The 16,940-nt window shown below is 43.7% G+C and overlaps 1 protein-coding gene across 1 annotated transcript in view; it reads left to right on the top strand.

Moving 5' to 3' along the window:
• The window catches only part of IL1RAPL2 (interleukin 1 receptor accessory protein like 2), a 737,235-nt gene that overhangs the window by 427,490 nt on the left and 292,805 nt on the right, over positions 1 to 16,940 (top strand). The window contains exons 6-7 of the mRNA XM_084813734.1: positions 676 to 862; positions 12,253 to 12,406. Of these exons, the coding sequence (XP_084669860.1) occupies positions 676 to 862; positions 12,253 to 12,406 (341 nt within the window). The remainder of the gene's footprint in view (positions 1 to 675; positions 863 to 12,252; positions 12,407 to 16,940) is intronic.

The following is a 16,940-nucleotide window of genomic DNA, read 5'->3' as shown; positions in this document are numbered from 1 at the left end:
ATTTCCTTTCCCAAGCTTTGATATATACCACATCCACAGGGAGAGAGGGGGGAGGGGGAGAGAGAGAGATTACCAACTAGTTCCAAACTGTTGGCTCACAGTTTGTTACGCACCTAACAAAAAAACTAATCTACCTAACAAAATGAATAGTTGGCCAACCTCCCATAATAATACTTATACACTGGAGAATATGATGAGTAACATGTATACAACTTAGCAAGATATATCCAACTGTTTTAGCCACATAAGATTGTCAATGATAGGAAGTGATTCCAATATTTCACTGAAAATGAATTATTTATTCCTTTGTAATCCTTCCTTTGCCCCTGGCCTAATCATTGGAAAGTGTTCTAAAAGCCTAGCTTAAATGAGATCTCAATGGAAGAGCTGTCAGACTGGTGGAGTTTATCTTTCTTTAGATGATATTCCTAGTTTCTGATGTACAGTTGTATTCATGTTTTAATGCTCCTAGAAGTTCTACGTACATATTCATTTCGTTTTAATCACACCATTATTGTTATTGACTGTATTTTTGTTATTTTAAAAATTCAGATGTTTTTATATTGCTTTCAATGGTCCATGCTGAAGGAGAAAAGCACTTAACAAATTGTTATTATTATTACTATTACTATTATCATCATCTGATGTTATCCCTCATTTGCTGTTTCTTTGCAGGAATTCAACATATTGCATGAAAGTGTCGATGTCCTTGACAGTGGCTGAAAATGAATCAGGGCTTTGCTACAACAGCACAATTCGCTACTTAGAAAAATCAGAAATCACTAGAACAAAGATAATTTCCTGCCCCGATATTGAGGATTATAAAACAAGAAATCGAGAACCAGACGTCATATGGTACAAGGTAATGCAGTTATAGACATTTTCTTTAGTTAGTACAGTACAAGTTGTGGCCAGATTTTTCAGTAAGACAAATTGAGGAGATGTTTACAGTGCTGAGGCAATAAATGAAATTGTTTTAGTATTAGTGGAATATCAGATGAGGAATTGGCATTATATTAATTCTTTAGTTCTGGCTTATGTTCTGTCCTTATGAGCACTTTCTAAAATATGATATTTTATGGATTCAACTAGCATCTCAACAAGGGATGTTGGGGAGATCCACAATGGAACCAAATGAGTTTGGATTTTTAAGAATCTGGCCAGCCTTTCCCCTGTTGGGTGGATTCTGTGGACTTGCCAACCATTTTTCTAATTTTCCTGAAATTCTCTCATAGAAAAATACACACACACACACACACACAAAACTGGGCAAAAATGAGCATTTCCCACATAGTCTAAGGTGTGACGATACACATTTGGGGGGAATTTGCTCATTTTCACACATGTGAATTTGAGTAACTGCACATTTGCGCATATGTGAATTTGCACAAATTTGGGAACACCTCCCCCCACCCCAATTCTGTAGATGGGCAGATGATGGAACAAAAGGCTCCTGACAATCCATGAAACACAGATGGAATGGATTTTTCACAATTCATACATCCCTAATCTTAACATTCATTGAGCAATAGACAGGGAACATTTGAGCTCAGTGTGTGAGGAAAATATTTTATAAGTCTGTTTAATGTATTTATACTCCACTCTTCTGGGCAGTCAGTCCATGGTGGCTAATACAACTCAGCTCAAAAAACTGCATAATGCATAATATACAAAATATCATCACAAACGAAAACAATTCTAACAACAGTAAAGCCTCATTAAAAACCAGCAATAGAAAATACAAACAGTAGAACTAGTAGTGGGGTTAAAATTCCAAGTAGACAGATGATCAAAGTCGAAAGGTTTTCCTAAAATAGGAAGACCTTCATTATATGGTGGAAAAGCTGTAAAGGGAGAGGGGATGGGCAAAGTAAGGCTCTCCTACAAGGAAGTTCCATAACAGGAGTGAAACTTTAAGGCAGCAGTCCTGTGATCCCAGGAACCATCGGTTTGTTCTGATTCCCCCTTCTGAGGTCAGAGCTAGCTCTCTGACCTTGGAAGGGGGAGGCAGAAATCCAACCTTCCTCCCCCACTCCCTTGCAGCAGATGTGGAAAGAACCACGCCAGCTGCCCTCTGGTGTTGGAAAAGCAACCTCGGAGGAGGAGGAAAGGGGGCATTCTGGTGGGTGGGGCTGGGAGGGCTGTTGTGTGTGTGGCTGCTGTAAAAAAAGGCAAACTCCATGTTAGGCATAATTAGAAAAGGAATTGAGAATAAAACTGGCAATATCATACTGCCCCCATACAAATCTATGGTGTGGCCACACTTGGAATAGTGTGTCCAGTTCTGGTGCCCACACCTAAAAAAAGATATTGTAGAGCTGGAAAAGGTGCAGAAAAGGGCAACTAAAATGATCAAAGGGCTGGAGCATCTCCCCTATGAGAGAAGGTTACAACAGCTGGGATTGTTTAGCTTGGAAAAAAGGAGGGTAAGGGGAGACATGATAGAGGTCTACACAGTTATGCATGGGGTGGAGAATGTGGATAGGGAGACATTTTTCTCCCTCTCTTAAAATACTAGAACCCGGGGTCATCCTATGAAGCTGATTGGTGGGAGATTCAGGACAGAATAGGAAGTATTCTTCACACAGCACAGAGTTAAACTATGGAATTAGTTAGCTACCACAGGAAGTAGTGATGACCCATTTGGATGGCTTTAAATGGGGGTTGAACAAATTCCTAGAGGAGAAGGCTAGTCTTGATGGCTATGTGCTACCTCCAGACCCAGAGGCAGTGAGCCTATGTACACCAGTTGCTGGGGAACATGGGCAGGAGGGTGCTGTTGCATTCATGCCAAGCTTGGTTGACAGCTGGATGGCCACTGTGTGAACAGAATGCTGGACTAGATGGACTCTTGGTCTGATCCAGCAGGGCTCTTTGTATGTTCTTATGTTCTTATGATGGGAGGAGACCAGAGAGGCCAAGATACAAGACACCCTGAGCCTCCTCCGGCCTCCATCGCTCCCCATGCAAACCGCCCTCAGTAGATGGGCTGAAAAGCCCATTTAGTGAAAATTACAGGAGATATGAGAACAGGAAGGCAAAGATCACCTCTGCCACTCCTTGTGTTCTGCTGGCTTCAGCCTGGCAGGGCATAGGAAACTTGGATGCCTCTGAGCAGTGGGGGTGCAATTGATAGGATTGCAGCCTTATTTGGAATAATTTTGTGTGAGTGCTGAAGCTTATGTACTTCCTTTAGTTCTGGGCTGGTGTTCATCTCATGCCCTCCCCAAATCTCCCTCCCTCCCCCCCCCTCTCTCTCTCTCCACCTTTCTCTCTAATTTCATCTTGGCTTCCCCCCCCTTCCTTTCTTGCTTCCTTCCTTTCTTTCTTTCTTGGTGGAGTAGTGGTAAATTTTGAAGTCCAGGAGCTCATCATGACAGTCCCCATAGCCATACACCCAGCAGATAGATGATAGATGATAGATGATAGATAGATAGATAGATAGATAGATAGATAGATAGATAGATAGATAGATAGATCTTAGCTTTAGTTTAAATAAAAATGCAAACAATCTTGCAAGGAACTGGTCTTACCAGTTCAACTGCTAGTGTGGAATAGGATAAAGAACAAGAACCATCCAACCACTGTGTGATTATTTTCCTCATTCTCTGGCCCCCTCTATGCTAATCCATCTCAAGCAGCAGTAAAACTTGAAAGCATCCTTATCACCTTACTGACTTGTCAGAGCAAGGAGAAGCTCTCAATTACCATGGCACTCTTGCAGATGGTGTCACTGCTGCCGTTCTGAAAAACATCCTGGAACCTCTCTCCCCTGTGTTCCACCTCCGCTACACTCCTTTTCTTTCTTTCTTTCTTTCTTTCTTTCTTTCTTTCTTTCTTTCTTTCTTTCCTTCCTTCCTTCCTTCCTTCCTTCCCTCTCCCATTTCCTTTTTAGTAGCTGTATGTCTGTAGCTCTTGAGGAAAAGTTGCTGTGCTGTTCGTTATGGCTTGTAGACTGGTAAAAAATTTAATGCCATATCAATTTGCCTGTCTTTTTTGAAAAGAAAAGAAGAAATAGTCAAATCCCAGACACGGTATTTCCCATTCAAGAAATACCTTTAATAGGCATAATAGTGGAATGTCAGGCTGAGAATTTCCATCAGCCATGACTGGGTTTGTATGAGTACAGCTGCCAATGCAAAATTGGGCAATTTGAGTTCCATGTTATCAGCCTCACTGTGTTCAGTTTGTGCACAAATAATTTATTTGGAGCTGGATGACATGCAGGGAGCCATGATATGTCAGAAGAGAACAGAAAGCCCAATGATGCTCTGTCACTCTGTGTTGTTGTTTTTTTTAGTTTACAAGAACCCTGCATATTTCAATGAAGGTTGACAAAACTTGTGCTGCGACATGGGGCTAGCTAGCATAAATTAGATTTTATTTGTATCTTGTCAGTTATTAAGGCAGCTTTGCCCCCAGATGTCTGGAAATATTTATTCAAGCTGGTCCAGCAAAGAAGGAAACTGTGGGACGGAGTACCTATACATTTGTGAATGCATTGGAGGGGAGGGAAGTGAGACCCCACTGAGGAGGCTGAAAGCCCAGAACCAGTGGTAGACTGCAGGTAAATACAGTTTTGGAATATAAGCACAAAGGGTCTGACAAGGTGTGTTTCCGAGCCCAATTAAAGTGCTGGTTTTGACCTTAAAGTTTTAAATAGTTTTGGACCAAATCATTTGAAGGACCGCCTTTGCCCATATCAGCCTGCCCACACTTTAAGATCAGCAAGAGAGCCCTTCTCATTGTGAGAAGCAGTTAGGTAGGTGACCACATGTGAGAGGGCCTTCTTTGCAGTAGCCCCACACCTGTGGCCATCAGGGATCCACCCTCCTCCATCATTAGGGTTTTAAGAAGGCCTTGAAAATGTATTATTTTACTCTGGCCATCTCCTGATATGATTGCTGTCATTTTTCTTGCTGTTTTTATCTCTTGTAATATTGTATTGGTTTTATGTCTAGGGGTTCACTTGGCCTCTGCCTCGAAGGCGGAGTCCCTGGTCTCTTGTGGGGATGTACCTGTGGCCATCTCCCCCAAGGGCCCAGGCGCCTCCTTGTCTGCTGACATGGTGTGTTCTTCATTTCTGAGACCTCTCGCTCCTACTTTGAGGAGGATTCCTCTAGTGGGGGCATGACATCAGGCAAGGCAATTGCTCCCTTGTAGCAATCAATTGCTCAGACTGATAGGACAAAATTGAGGCCAACACTTTATGAGCCAAGGTGAACTGGGGTTGGCATACTGGGACCAACTGATGATGACTGCAGGGTATGTACCCCCTTACTTTACAGCATGTAGTCAGCTGGTTTAGGAGGCACATCAGAGCACTGGTTGTTCAGGAAGAAAGGTGCTGAGTCCTGACCTCTGGGTGCCCTGGTTCAAGCCCCTCTCCCTCCCCAGCTCTTTACACCAGGAGACTGATCCTGTTACCAATCATACTGGATTTGGGTAGGTCTACCCATAACAACCTCAAATCAACAGCTTAGTGTAATGATAGGAACTAGCAATCTTTAACCCTTGTATGGTGTCCTGAAATGTTCAAAGCTTTGCACATGGATTATCCAGCTGTAATCATTACAACAGCACTGTAAGGTAAGTCAGTATTATCATCCCCTATATTGCCTATTGGGGCAGGGGGAACTGAGGCAGAGAGCAGGTGAGCAACAGAGTTGAGATTCAAACCATTTTCTTTGCCACAACACTACACCAGCTCTCAGATCTCATTCCTCTTTTATTATCGAAGTGCCACACATAACTTATACCACATCTGCCTGATGGGTGACAACTAACTATTAAGCTGTCACATTGATTAAATTGAGCAGAATTGATATTGCACATTGAAAAGAGCAATGTGGCAACAGGACCATCACAGTGCAATTTTTTTTAAGTGATTGCTGTGTGAGGAAGGGAAGTCATTAGAATATCCTCTAGTTTTGTTGTTTTTAATTTGTACTATTCACGCATCAGCATGAACCTACATGGTGGAGATGCAACTTACATGGGGAATGGAGCATCTTTGGATCCCAAACTGGCTCTTCCCCACTCCCAGAATGCCTGGTTTGGGGGCCTAACACCAACTACCACTAGTGATATCTTCTCACCTGCTGAGCTCTGAGCTGGTGCAGTGGAGTCGTAGAGATATGCTCTAGAGATATACCTCTGATCATGCAAATTCCATTTGTTTTCATGGCTAATATCTGTTGATAGAAGGATCCTCCATGAAGGTCTATTACCATTAATTTCAGTGTGCAGATCTTTCTCCTATCACCTTTGAGGCAGCCTGTTTAGTAAAGCCACTTCTGAGTGAAATAGTAAACAAGAGGGGAGTGTCTTTGGTCATATGCATCTTGCTCCATGATCGGCTGACACTACCCAACTCCTTACATCTCAAGGATTAAAGGGAAATGCTCTTCCCTGATCAGAGGCCTTTGGCAAGAAATTGCACGGTGGGCTTTGCAATTTATTTGTTTAATAGATTTATATACCACTGTCCATATTTAAAAATATCGCTAAGCAGTTTCCAAGAAAATTAAAAACATTAAAATGCATCATGATGTGCATTAAAATACAATTAAATACACAATACTAAAATATTTATACAAAACATTAATAAAAACATTAAAACCAATTTAAAACCACTACAACACATAATTGCAAACTGTCTGGGCAGCACATTCACTGAGAGAAGGCCTTGATAAAGAAATGGGTCTTTAACTGGTGCCTAAAACATTCATAGTTGGTACTTCCCAGATACCAGCAGGGAGGTCATTCCATAAATTGGGTGCCACCATGGAATAGGCCTGCTTCCTGGTTGCTGCAAGATGGCAATCTGCAGGTCATGGTACAGTGATTATCTTAAAGATGACACAGTTTTGTAGGGGAAGGCAATCTGCCCAGTGATGCAAAGGATTCCGAGGAGTTGGGCCCAGTGAACAATCTAAGAGCAACCAAGCCTATAGCACTGTTGAAGCAGAGACAGGGTGGCTATAGTTCCTCCTTTACAGAGGACAGTCCTCTATGTGAAGGTCTGTCTGAGGACATGCCCTGTGCAAAGGTGTCCTCTATTTGAAGGAATGTACATTCCAAGTCCAGTTTCAAGCAGTGGAGGCTGATGGCTCCGATTTTGGCGGGGCTGTGAATCCACTCTGGGTTTCAGCCAGAACCAGCAAAAACTCTAAAGGAGCTATCCAAGGTGCTGACCCCTATCCCCCAAATAAAGATAGTAAGGAACCCTAAGCAGGTAGAGCCCAGGGGCCTTGAAGTTTCCCATGAACAGTTAGCAGCACTTGGACAGCCGGCTGAGCAGCAGGAACATGGGTCACCTTGTCACACTCTTCCCCTCTATGATGGGATGATGTATTGCATTTCTATTTCAATTATAGCCATTTTTTTAAAATTTGCACCTCCACATAGCATGTGCAGATTTTATGCAAATCTGTGTCCTCTTTTCTAGAGATGCATTTCCTCGTTTTTGGCATGCATAAGTGGCCTTCCTAATCTGACCACTGCCATGAACTCAGTAGGTTGCCTCTTTTTTGGTCACATGTAAGAGAGCACCCAAAATAGAGGGTTTGTGAGTCTGATCTATGCTTGCAAGGGAAACTACTAGAAGCTGCATTCACACCACTCTGAACTTTTCGAGGAAGAGCAGTGTATAAGTGTAATAAAGCAATATTTCCCCATCCTTCCTCCCCTGAATGGACTGTCTAACTTTTCTGGAGCATCTGTACACCAGCCTCAAATCCTGTATTTAAAATGGGGCTTTCTGCTTCTGTTTTAAATGCAGAATCACAACGGACTCCCTTTACACATGCTTCCTTTCCCCCCTCCTTTCTCTCCTTATCTGAGTCTTCCATATGTTTCATTATACAGCCACTAGATGGTGCTGTGGTCTAGCTCCTCTTATTGTGGGTTTTCCTCTTTTCATGAAGGAACTCAAGTGTGGTAAATGTGTAGCTCATTATCTCCAGTCTTTTAAAACATGGAATAAAGGTCATTTAGTGTGGGAGATGCCCTGGAGGATGATGACATCATTTAAAGGACTTGCAAACTTCTGTGAGTAACCAATCTCAATAGCAGGATAAAAGCTCAGCCTGAAGTCCTTGGCATCTAGAGGCATAATCCTATGCATATTTAGACAGAAAGAAGTCCTACAACTCTCAACATCCCTTCAGCCAGCCATACTGGTTGAGGCATGCTGGAAATGGTAAGACTTTTTTCTATCTAAACTTGCATAGGATTGCACCCTAAGGCAGGACATCCAAATGGTGAACCCCCCATTGTGACAAAATGAATATACTAAATAATTGGCAGTTGGCTTCCATGTATGGCACCCCCTAATCCTGGGATGTCCAATATGGAGCTCATGAGCACCAATGTATGAATGTACCAATGAATGTACCAATGTATGAATGTACCAATGTATGAATGGACATGAATGAATGTACCAATGTATGAATGTACCAATGTATGAATGGACATCTCTCTCGGTGCCTGCCAGGTTCCCTCCCCAATCCATTTTTTTTTCTTTTAAGTTTTCAATTTTGTAAAAGCATTCCTTGAAAATAAAAATGGTGGGTGGCTGAAATACAACATGCCCAGAAAAAAGAAAGTAAGCTGGAAGGTGGCAGGGGTTATCCAGAGTGGGAATGGGGTTTGAGAAGTGGGGAGTGAAGGGAACGTTCTGTGCTCTTTTGCCTTTGTGGATGTGGTGTGTGGGTGTGTTTGTGTTTCTGTGAGCACCACCAGTTTGCCTTCTGTGAAAATGATATTTTGTTGTAGTTTTTGAAGGGAAATATGTGACTTGGCGTTTCCCCACTTCTCCCTTGTACTCAGTTTCTTGGCCAAGTTTCTTGTCTTGGAGGAGCCTCATCACTATGCCTCCTGGGAATGGGGTGACAGAGTAGAACACTGCAGGTTCAAAAAAGTGGTTGTGTGTTTAGTTCAGACCCCACCTCTGCCTCATACTTAGGTTCTTGAGCAAGTGACTTTTCTTTTTGTCTCACCAGTTTGCCTTCTGGGAAAGAAGTGTTTTGTGACTGCCAGTGCCCACCATGCAGCCATTTTATGAAAGCATCCACAACAGTCTCTCAAAATTCCAAACATGTCCACTCATCCAAAAAGGTTCAAGACTTCTGTGTTGTAGATTGTTGGATGCATGTTGAAATGGTGAATTTGGTCCAGTGCTGTAAACAGTGGTAAGGCCAGCCCTGTACCTCATGTTCTCTGGTAGCTGCAAGCAAAACTCTTGCAGGGATAACTGCCTGTTCTCGTCCAATCAAACTCAATCTAGAAGGAGCCCAATTCACAACATTAAACACATTATCATGCTTATACATACACATACGCCCCAGGTAGAATACTTTCCATCAAAACCACCATATTTAACCATAGTGTTAATGTGCTTTATTATGGAAATGTTACTAATCAAATGCCTCTCTTAAGGATTTGCACAATTACCGTCTTTGTTACTGTTTCCATAGCACCATTAGGCCTAAAGGATTGTTTTGACTACATGGATTGAGTGCACAAGTCAAGACATAATTGAATGAGCAAGACTGAAATATAAAAGCTGTTTTCCTAGGGAGGAAATGAGACTGGGGTGGTGGTGAAAGGGAAGAGTTTGGGCAGCAAGATGTGATCTTTTTTTGACTCCACTCTCCTGCTTATTACTGAGAGGAAGGAAGTCAAGGACATTTTAAAATGAAAGAAAAAAAAATCAGGTTGACAGGTGGGGGACAATTGGCCCTTAAGATGACTTTTGCAAAACTAGAACATCAGAACACTTAGCATTTCAAGGCAACACTACAAAAACAGGCTAATTATGCAAAACGTATGAAAACGAAATGTTCCCCATAATTAGGGGAACACAAACCAGCATTTATTTGACTGGTCCAAACAGTAAAACTAACTTCTCTGACAGGTAATCAGAGCTTAGGTCTGAAAAGCTAGGGATGGGTGAGAAATTAGTTGGGTTTGGATCTTCCTGTGAACTTCCTGAACTGAAACATGAACTGGACCATGATTTGCCATTGAAATCTATGTTTCTGAATTTTGTGATGCACACCAAAAATGCATACATTTCAAAAATGCAAACCAACAATGTGCATGTTTAAAAAATTCACACAACCACTGTTTTATTCCTTGGAAAATTGCTTTCAGAAGTGTACATTTGCAAGACTGCACAAAAAATGCTCACATCTTAAATATGCATACAAAAATATACATGAAAATCCATGCGAATAATAAAAAAATCACAACCCAATGTGGAACTGAGTCAGAACGACCTTAAAAGTGTGTGTGGGGGGGAGAGAACCTGAGCAAAATCAAGCTTGACAGATTAGCCTATCTCTACAATAAATTCCAGATTTTTCCAGGCTCTGCAGTGCCCTTAAGACACCAGATTCTCATATCCCTTCTCAAAATTGCCCTTTTCCATCAAGTCTTTGGCACAACCCTGTAGTCCCATACCCCACTGTAACCATGATGAAATATCTGTAACCAATATATGCACATATTCTTCCCCTGTTTACCCCTGCCTTAATTTCCCTCCCCATTTTCTATTGCCTCTCCCATGTCAGATTTTAGATTGTAAGGCCCTTTGGGTGGAGACCTTGGCTCTTGTACTTTGAAAAGCACCATGCACACTAATGGGACTATAATCCACATCTTGTTGTCCTGACTGTGTGGCTGTCCTATATAATCCCATTCCTTAACCCACCTAATTCCTCCCTTGGCCACCAGAGTTTCATCCTGTCTCTGTCCCAGAGCTTCTCAGGTGCCTCCAGGCTCCAACCTCAGGTCTCCTAGTTTTGCCTGTACTTTAACTCTGCTCCCTGGCACTGCTTGGTTCTGAAATTAAGTGTTGGCAACCCTATTCTTAGGGCTCATCTGCCCCAAATGTGGGTTTTTAAGAATCACCAAGGTTCAGAGCAAATGTAGGGAGTAAGGTGGGGGTTAGATTTCTTGTCTGAGAAACAGCCAATTCCTAAACCCTGTTGGATTGTGCTAACTAGGACAGAACATCTGGGGTGGGAAGAGGATTTGGCATGGTTTTCCTGCCATTTCTAATTTCCTTCCCATTGACTGCAGTGTGTGTGTGTGTGTGTGTGTGTGTGTGAACTATGCCATCTCCAAGGCTGGTTTTGAAGCATGTCAAGGGAACAGGAGGGCTTTGGATGCTCTGTTCCAAGGCCTTCCTTGATCTGCCCCAACATGCGCCCTTTCAGCTCTGGAGTTTTTGACAGTGAAGGATCAGTGGTGGTGGAGGTTTCAGCTGCAACAACAAAGAATTATCCAGTGGCAGACTTTTTCAGCTGCCTCTGGACTTTCCTCTCCAAATGCCTCTTCCTCTTCTTTTTCAGCTCTGGGGAGGAGATCCACAATAGGATTGTGCTCTAAATCTGATTGTCAGAATCCATTTGTATGTATTATTTATTTTTAGGCATTCATCTTGTGATTGTTAGCTGTGAATGCTACCATTTACTAAATTTCAGACATTTAGGCCACAGTTCTAGGGTGTGTGCCCTGGGTACTCATAAGCCTCCGAACTTGGAGGCTTATGTGTATCCAGTGCAGAGCAGGAGGCACATCGCACCTCCTGCTCTGCATTTAAGCTAGATGGGCATTTTCACCCATCTAGCAGAAGCTTTGGGGAGGGGGAGGAAAGAGGCTGGGGCAGCCATAGGATTTCTCCTACCCTCCCCAACCCCATGAATGCCTCCTTTTCTCCATCTCTGTGCTCCATTTTGTGAGTGTGGAGAGCTAGCCGGCACTGTTCTCTCCATGCCAGCTATGAGGGGGAGAGGGAGGGGCAGGGGAGGGGAGTGCACTTTCCTAGCTCGGAGCCCAGGAAACCGAACAATCCTATGTTCCCCAGATGCTGTACAGGGGGCATAGGATTGCCCCCTTAGCCACCCAGAGTATCTGTGTTGTGGGGCAGCTATAAAATGTAGTGTGTGTGTATGTGTGTGTGTGTGCGTGCACACACGTGTGTGTAGTTTAAGATCCAATAAATTCTCATTACTTTGCAAAGCTCACTGGAAGCTCACTGGGTGACTTTGGGCCAGTCACATACTCTCAGCCCAACCTACCTCACAGGGTTGTTGTTGTGAGGATAAAATGGAGGAGGAGGAGGATTATGTATGCCACCTTGAGTTCCTTGGAGGAAAAAAGGCGGGATATAAATGTAATAAATAAATAAATAATAAGTATTCCCATTCATTTAAGCCTCTGACCTCTATCTTGTTTTTGCAGGAGTGTAAGCCAAAAATGTGGAGAAGTATAGTCGTTCAGAAAGAAAACACTCTTCTAATACAAGATGTTCAAGAAGAGGATGGTGGAAATTACACTTGTGAGCTAAAGTTTGAAGGAAAGCTAATAAGACGAACTACTGAGCTCAAAGTTACAGGTAAGAAATCTTCTGGGGTGCAATTGGAGGAAAACAGCATGAAATCGGAGAAGTTGGCTGTATGGAATAATTATTTTAGTTTAAAAAGCAGCAACACCAAAAACCTGCATTATCTTAAATTCAAAGTGGCACCATAGACATCAACAGAACATCACAGAACAGAAGTACAAGATAACTCAGTAGCCAGTCAGTAGAAGCAGAGCAGAAAATTAAGCTTGATAACCTCCCTGAAAAGGGTGCATTTCATCAGAGAGCTCTTTCCATCCTAATGAGACCCAGGGCTCCACCCCATCCCATCCCACCTCCAGATATTTTATGATGCAACATTTCTCCATTGTATTGTGAATTCCCTTAGCCCACCTCTCCGTGATCCTAGCAGCTGATTGGTGGGCTGTGAAAGACTGTGATTTAAGCAAGTCACATAGCATGTGCTTGAAAATAGTATGAGCCAGGCCATGGGGATTCTGTTTTCACTAGCAACCACACTGTGTACTTCTCACAGCCTAGGACCAGGAGAAATAGGATACTGAAATCTCCAGTATCCTACTCTGACTCTGACTCTGAGGTGGCACCAGAACCAGTCCCTGGTCCTTCTGAACTGGGGTGCACTACCTTGGATGACATCTCCTATCCACACAACCCTCAGGAAGTGCCACTGCTCCTGACTTTGAACTCCTCTAGTTTCTTACCAACTCCTCATCTTTCCAATCTTCACTCCTGAGGAGAAGCCAATAGCTACATGAAAAGGCAGCTGGCCCTTTAAGATACAGTACCTGAGAGGATGGGGCTTCTAGGTGGCCTCTCCTGGCCTGACTATAAATCCCCACTAGTTGTTCCTAGCCAGCACTGGGTAACTTGTCACTATGCTATCTGCAGGAGCGCTGTCCATGGTCCTGAAATTAATGTCTCTGACATAGGGATGACCATCACAGGGAAATCCGGCCCTTCCCCCCCACACACTGGATTTCCCCAAGCCCCCCCACCCCAGCTTGGCTTGCATTTGCAAGTCCAGTTGGGGGGCCTGTTCACAAAATCTGGGAACTTTTATGTGTTTTTTCTGTAAAAAAAAAAAAACATTTACGCAATCTGTGGCTGCGCTTTGCGCAAGTTAGGCTGCAATTTGTGCAAATTACAGCTGAAAATTGCGTAAATCACTTAAGTTGTGTCTGCAACTTGCATAAATGACATTTCTTACAGGAACCCCCCCCCCCAAAGATCCATGAGCTGGCCCAATTCAACACAGATGGAGTCGGGCCAGCTCATGGACAAGTGAAGTGAGCCAGAGTCTGGGAGACCAAACTGCTAAAAGCTCAGTGGAGTTGACCCCTCAGACATATTTCCTTGACATCCCTACTCTGACATGATCAGCTACCTGTCCCACGTTGTGTCTCCTTGTCTGAGCTGTTGCCCAGATCAGAGGATGGCATCCCAGATGGAGAATGACACCACTCTACCTCTGCGGCTGTTTGCTCTGTTTTCACTTTTGCACAGTGTTAAGCACACAGAAAAGTCCACCTATTTGCCCATCTAGTCCAGTGTTGCCCACTTTGACTAGTAGCAGCTCCTCCCAGAGTTGCAGACAAAGGACTTTCCCAACACCTTTTAATGGGAGATTCAAGAGATTGACCCTGAGACCTACATGCTAAACCTCTGGTGTACCACTCAGTGATAGATGCTTCCCAGCAGTAGGGATGGCACAGATGCCCACCTGGGTCTGGGACTGCACTGGGCTCCCTCCTGCCTGCACCCCAGACCATGCCCACGGACTGCACCCAGAGGACCTGTGGCCTCGCTAGCACCCTCTGAGACATTCCTGGGATGCACCTGGACCCATCCGCAAGCGCCTGCCATTTTGCTGAGTTTATTTTTACAGAAAAAGGGGATCATTTAAATGTGCATATTTAAATATGCACATATTTATATATGCTCAAATTTGGGCTGGGAAAGGCTGATCTGTGCAATATTAGAGGCATAAATGGTCCATTTACACCTCTAGTATTGCATATATAAAGCTTTCCCAGCCCTAATTTGAGCATATTTAAATATGCACATTTTTAATGACCTTCTTTTTCCTGTAAAAATAAGCTCAGCAAAATGGCGGGTGCACACAGATGGGATCCTGGGTGAGTGTGGGAGACTCAGTTAACTCATGGGGGCCTGAGCGTGGGTCTGGGGGGCTCAAGTGGGGTAGTGCTTCAGCAGGTGCCTGCCAATACTGGATGGGGGTGGGTTCATCCATCCCTACCCAGCAGTCTCCAGTATACTTGTTTTCTGTTCATGTAGTCTGCATCTGATGCCCTTTTGGTCACCTTGAACTGTGTAGTTCTATGGATTTATAAGTGTCATAACTAATCACTTCTACAGAGGCTTCCAACTGTAAACTTTCCCCCCTTACCTGCCCACTAAGAACTGGCACTGAGGCATGTCTGTATTTTGAAAGGTGCTGATGCTGAAAATCAGAGTACTCACTACTCACAAACAGCATCTTTCCATGGTGGGGGGGGGGAACTGGTTTTGTCTGGTCTTGTACATTTGTCCAGTCTTGCATATCCCCTACCAGCAGTCTTGGGTGCTGACTGAGCCTTGCTTACTGCAAGGCCAGCTCCAGGGTTTGGTGGGAATTCCGGCAGTGCAATATCAGTGAATCCCCTACCTGTTGGCATGTGGCCCCAGCAGGTGCCTGACTATGTTGGCTTCCAACAGTGTTTGACTGCAGGCACACACAGGACCAATGAGAATGGTGCCCCTCCACCTGGCCAGCTGCCCTCACAGTAAGCAAGCTGCTATCTGGGTTTTCATCTGTCATGTAGAAAAAAAGTTGCTTGCATGGTCTGAAGGTGCATTACACCTAAGCTAAGCTAAGCAGGTCTGGGTTTGGTCAATATCTGGATGGGAGACTCCCTGGGGAATCCTGTCTAAGCCACCTTGAGTTCCAAGGAAGAAAGTTGGGATATAAATGTTACAAATAAAATTAATTTATTCCATACTGTAAATAAAATGTTAGATAATTTAACATGAGTTCAAAAATACCAGTTATTTTACTTGATATTCCTTGTCCATTTTGTGACCCTGTCCAGGTTGTGTCAAGAGGAGGCATTAGTATTGTCTACTCTGGTTACATGACTCTAATGTATGATTTATTTTCCCTTCTGCCTTTGGAAAACTACTGCTGAATACTTACTTTCCTAAACTTCCAATGCTGAATGATAAGGACATTACTGGACAGGAAGTGGTTGCTTTGTTCCAACTTTTCCTCCAATTTTGCTGAGAGTGTATTTCATCCACATTGCCGCCTCTTATCGGTCTCCTCTCACACACCATTTTAAAATGTCCAGTTGTTGCTGAAAGCTGGGCGTGCAACAATCATTTGCTTTAGCCATGACAAATTATTCCACTCAATTACATCAGTGGATTATTTCTGCTTGAACTCCCTGTTCACTTAATCTCTCCCAAATCTCATTAATTCCCTAATTTTCAAATTGTGCTTGCTGTTATTGCTGGGAAATTTGTTGTGATGGTTGTTCCATATTGGATACCCTTATCAGTTAGAACAATCCACCCAGGGTTCATTTCAATCATAGTCAAAATGCGCTGAAGCATCACTTTCTGTATTGAGTGACAACTGAAAGCAAACATCTTTCCTTCAACCCCAGCATCTTTATTGTGCTATGATAACAAAGTAAGTGTTCATTACCTGGGGGGTCATTTGACATTATTGGGCTTGGATCAGGGGTGGGACAAGACAACTGTTTTGTGTCCTAGAGCTGCATTTCTCTCTTTGTGGGCCAAGCAAGATGTGATACTAAATGCCCATTGCCTGCCCAAAATGGCATCCATCCATCTAGTTCCTCCTCCATTCCATAATGTCTAATAGAATTTACCTGTGTCCTGGTGTTATGATATCCTGTTTGGGAGGCTTTACCCTAAAAGGTGGCTTATAAATCTAAAATAACTATATTGTGAAGGTTTGGTCATGGCACACACCTGGCTCCTCTCCACACCAAGGATGGGCCAGCTGGAAGTGACCACAGCTGAGGTGTGGAGACTTGCGGTGGCAGCTGGATTTCCAACATGCCCCACCCCCTTTACTGGGATTTAAATGCTGAGAAAAGCAAGCAGAGGAGGAAACAGCAGGGACTGAAGAAGTAGCACCACCACCATCCACTTTAAGAGAGGTTAGACAAAGCAGCAAGGAAGGATGAGCTTCTAAGGGCACAATGCTATCTAGATAGGCATCTGCCTCTGAACTCGGAGGCGACTGCCTATCCAAAGCAGGGCAGGAGAAGCACAGAGAGGATCATTCCCTCTGCACTTCTCCTGCCCTGCTTTTTCGGCTAGAGAGCCAACTGCGGCTGTCTAGACGTGGGAGGACGGAGTGGGGAAGGAGGCTGCTGTACGACACGTAGGATGTGTCGTACACGCATTTCCATCCTCCCCACTCTGGAATGCCCCCAGCCACGCCCCTTTCCGCCTGCTCCGTGCTCCTCTTGTGAGGGGCCTCCAAGGCAACACAGCAGTATGGGGAGGTCAGTTC

Source organism: Heloderma suspectum, chromosome 9, assembly GCF_057233095.1.
Source record: "Heloderma suspectum isolate Gila_16-S chromosome 9, 16-S_ref, whole genome shotgun sequence".
Lineage (NCBI taxonomy): Eukaryota > Metazoa > Chordata > Lepidosauria > Squamata > Helodermatidae > Heloderma > Heloderma suspectum.
The sequence above is the reverse complement of the archived record's forward strand: the minus strand, read 5'-3'. Positions and strand labels throughout refer to the sequence as shown.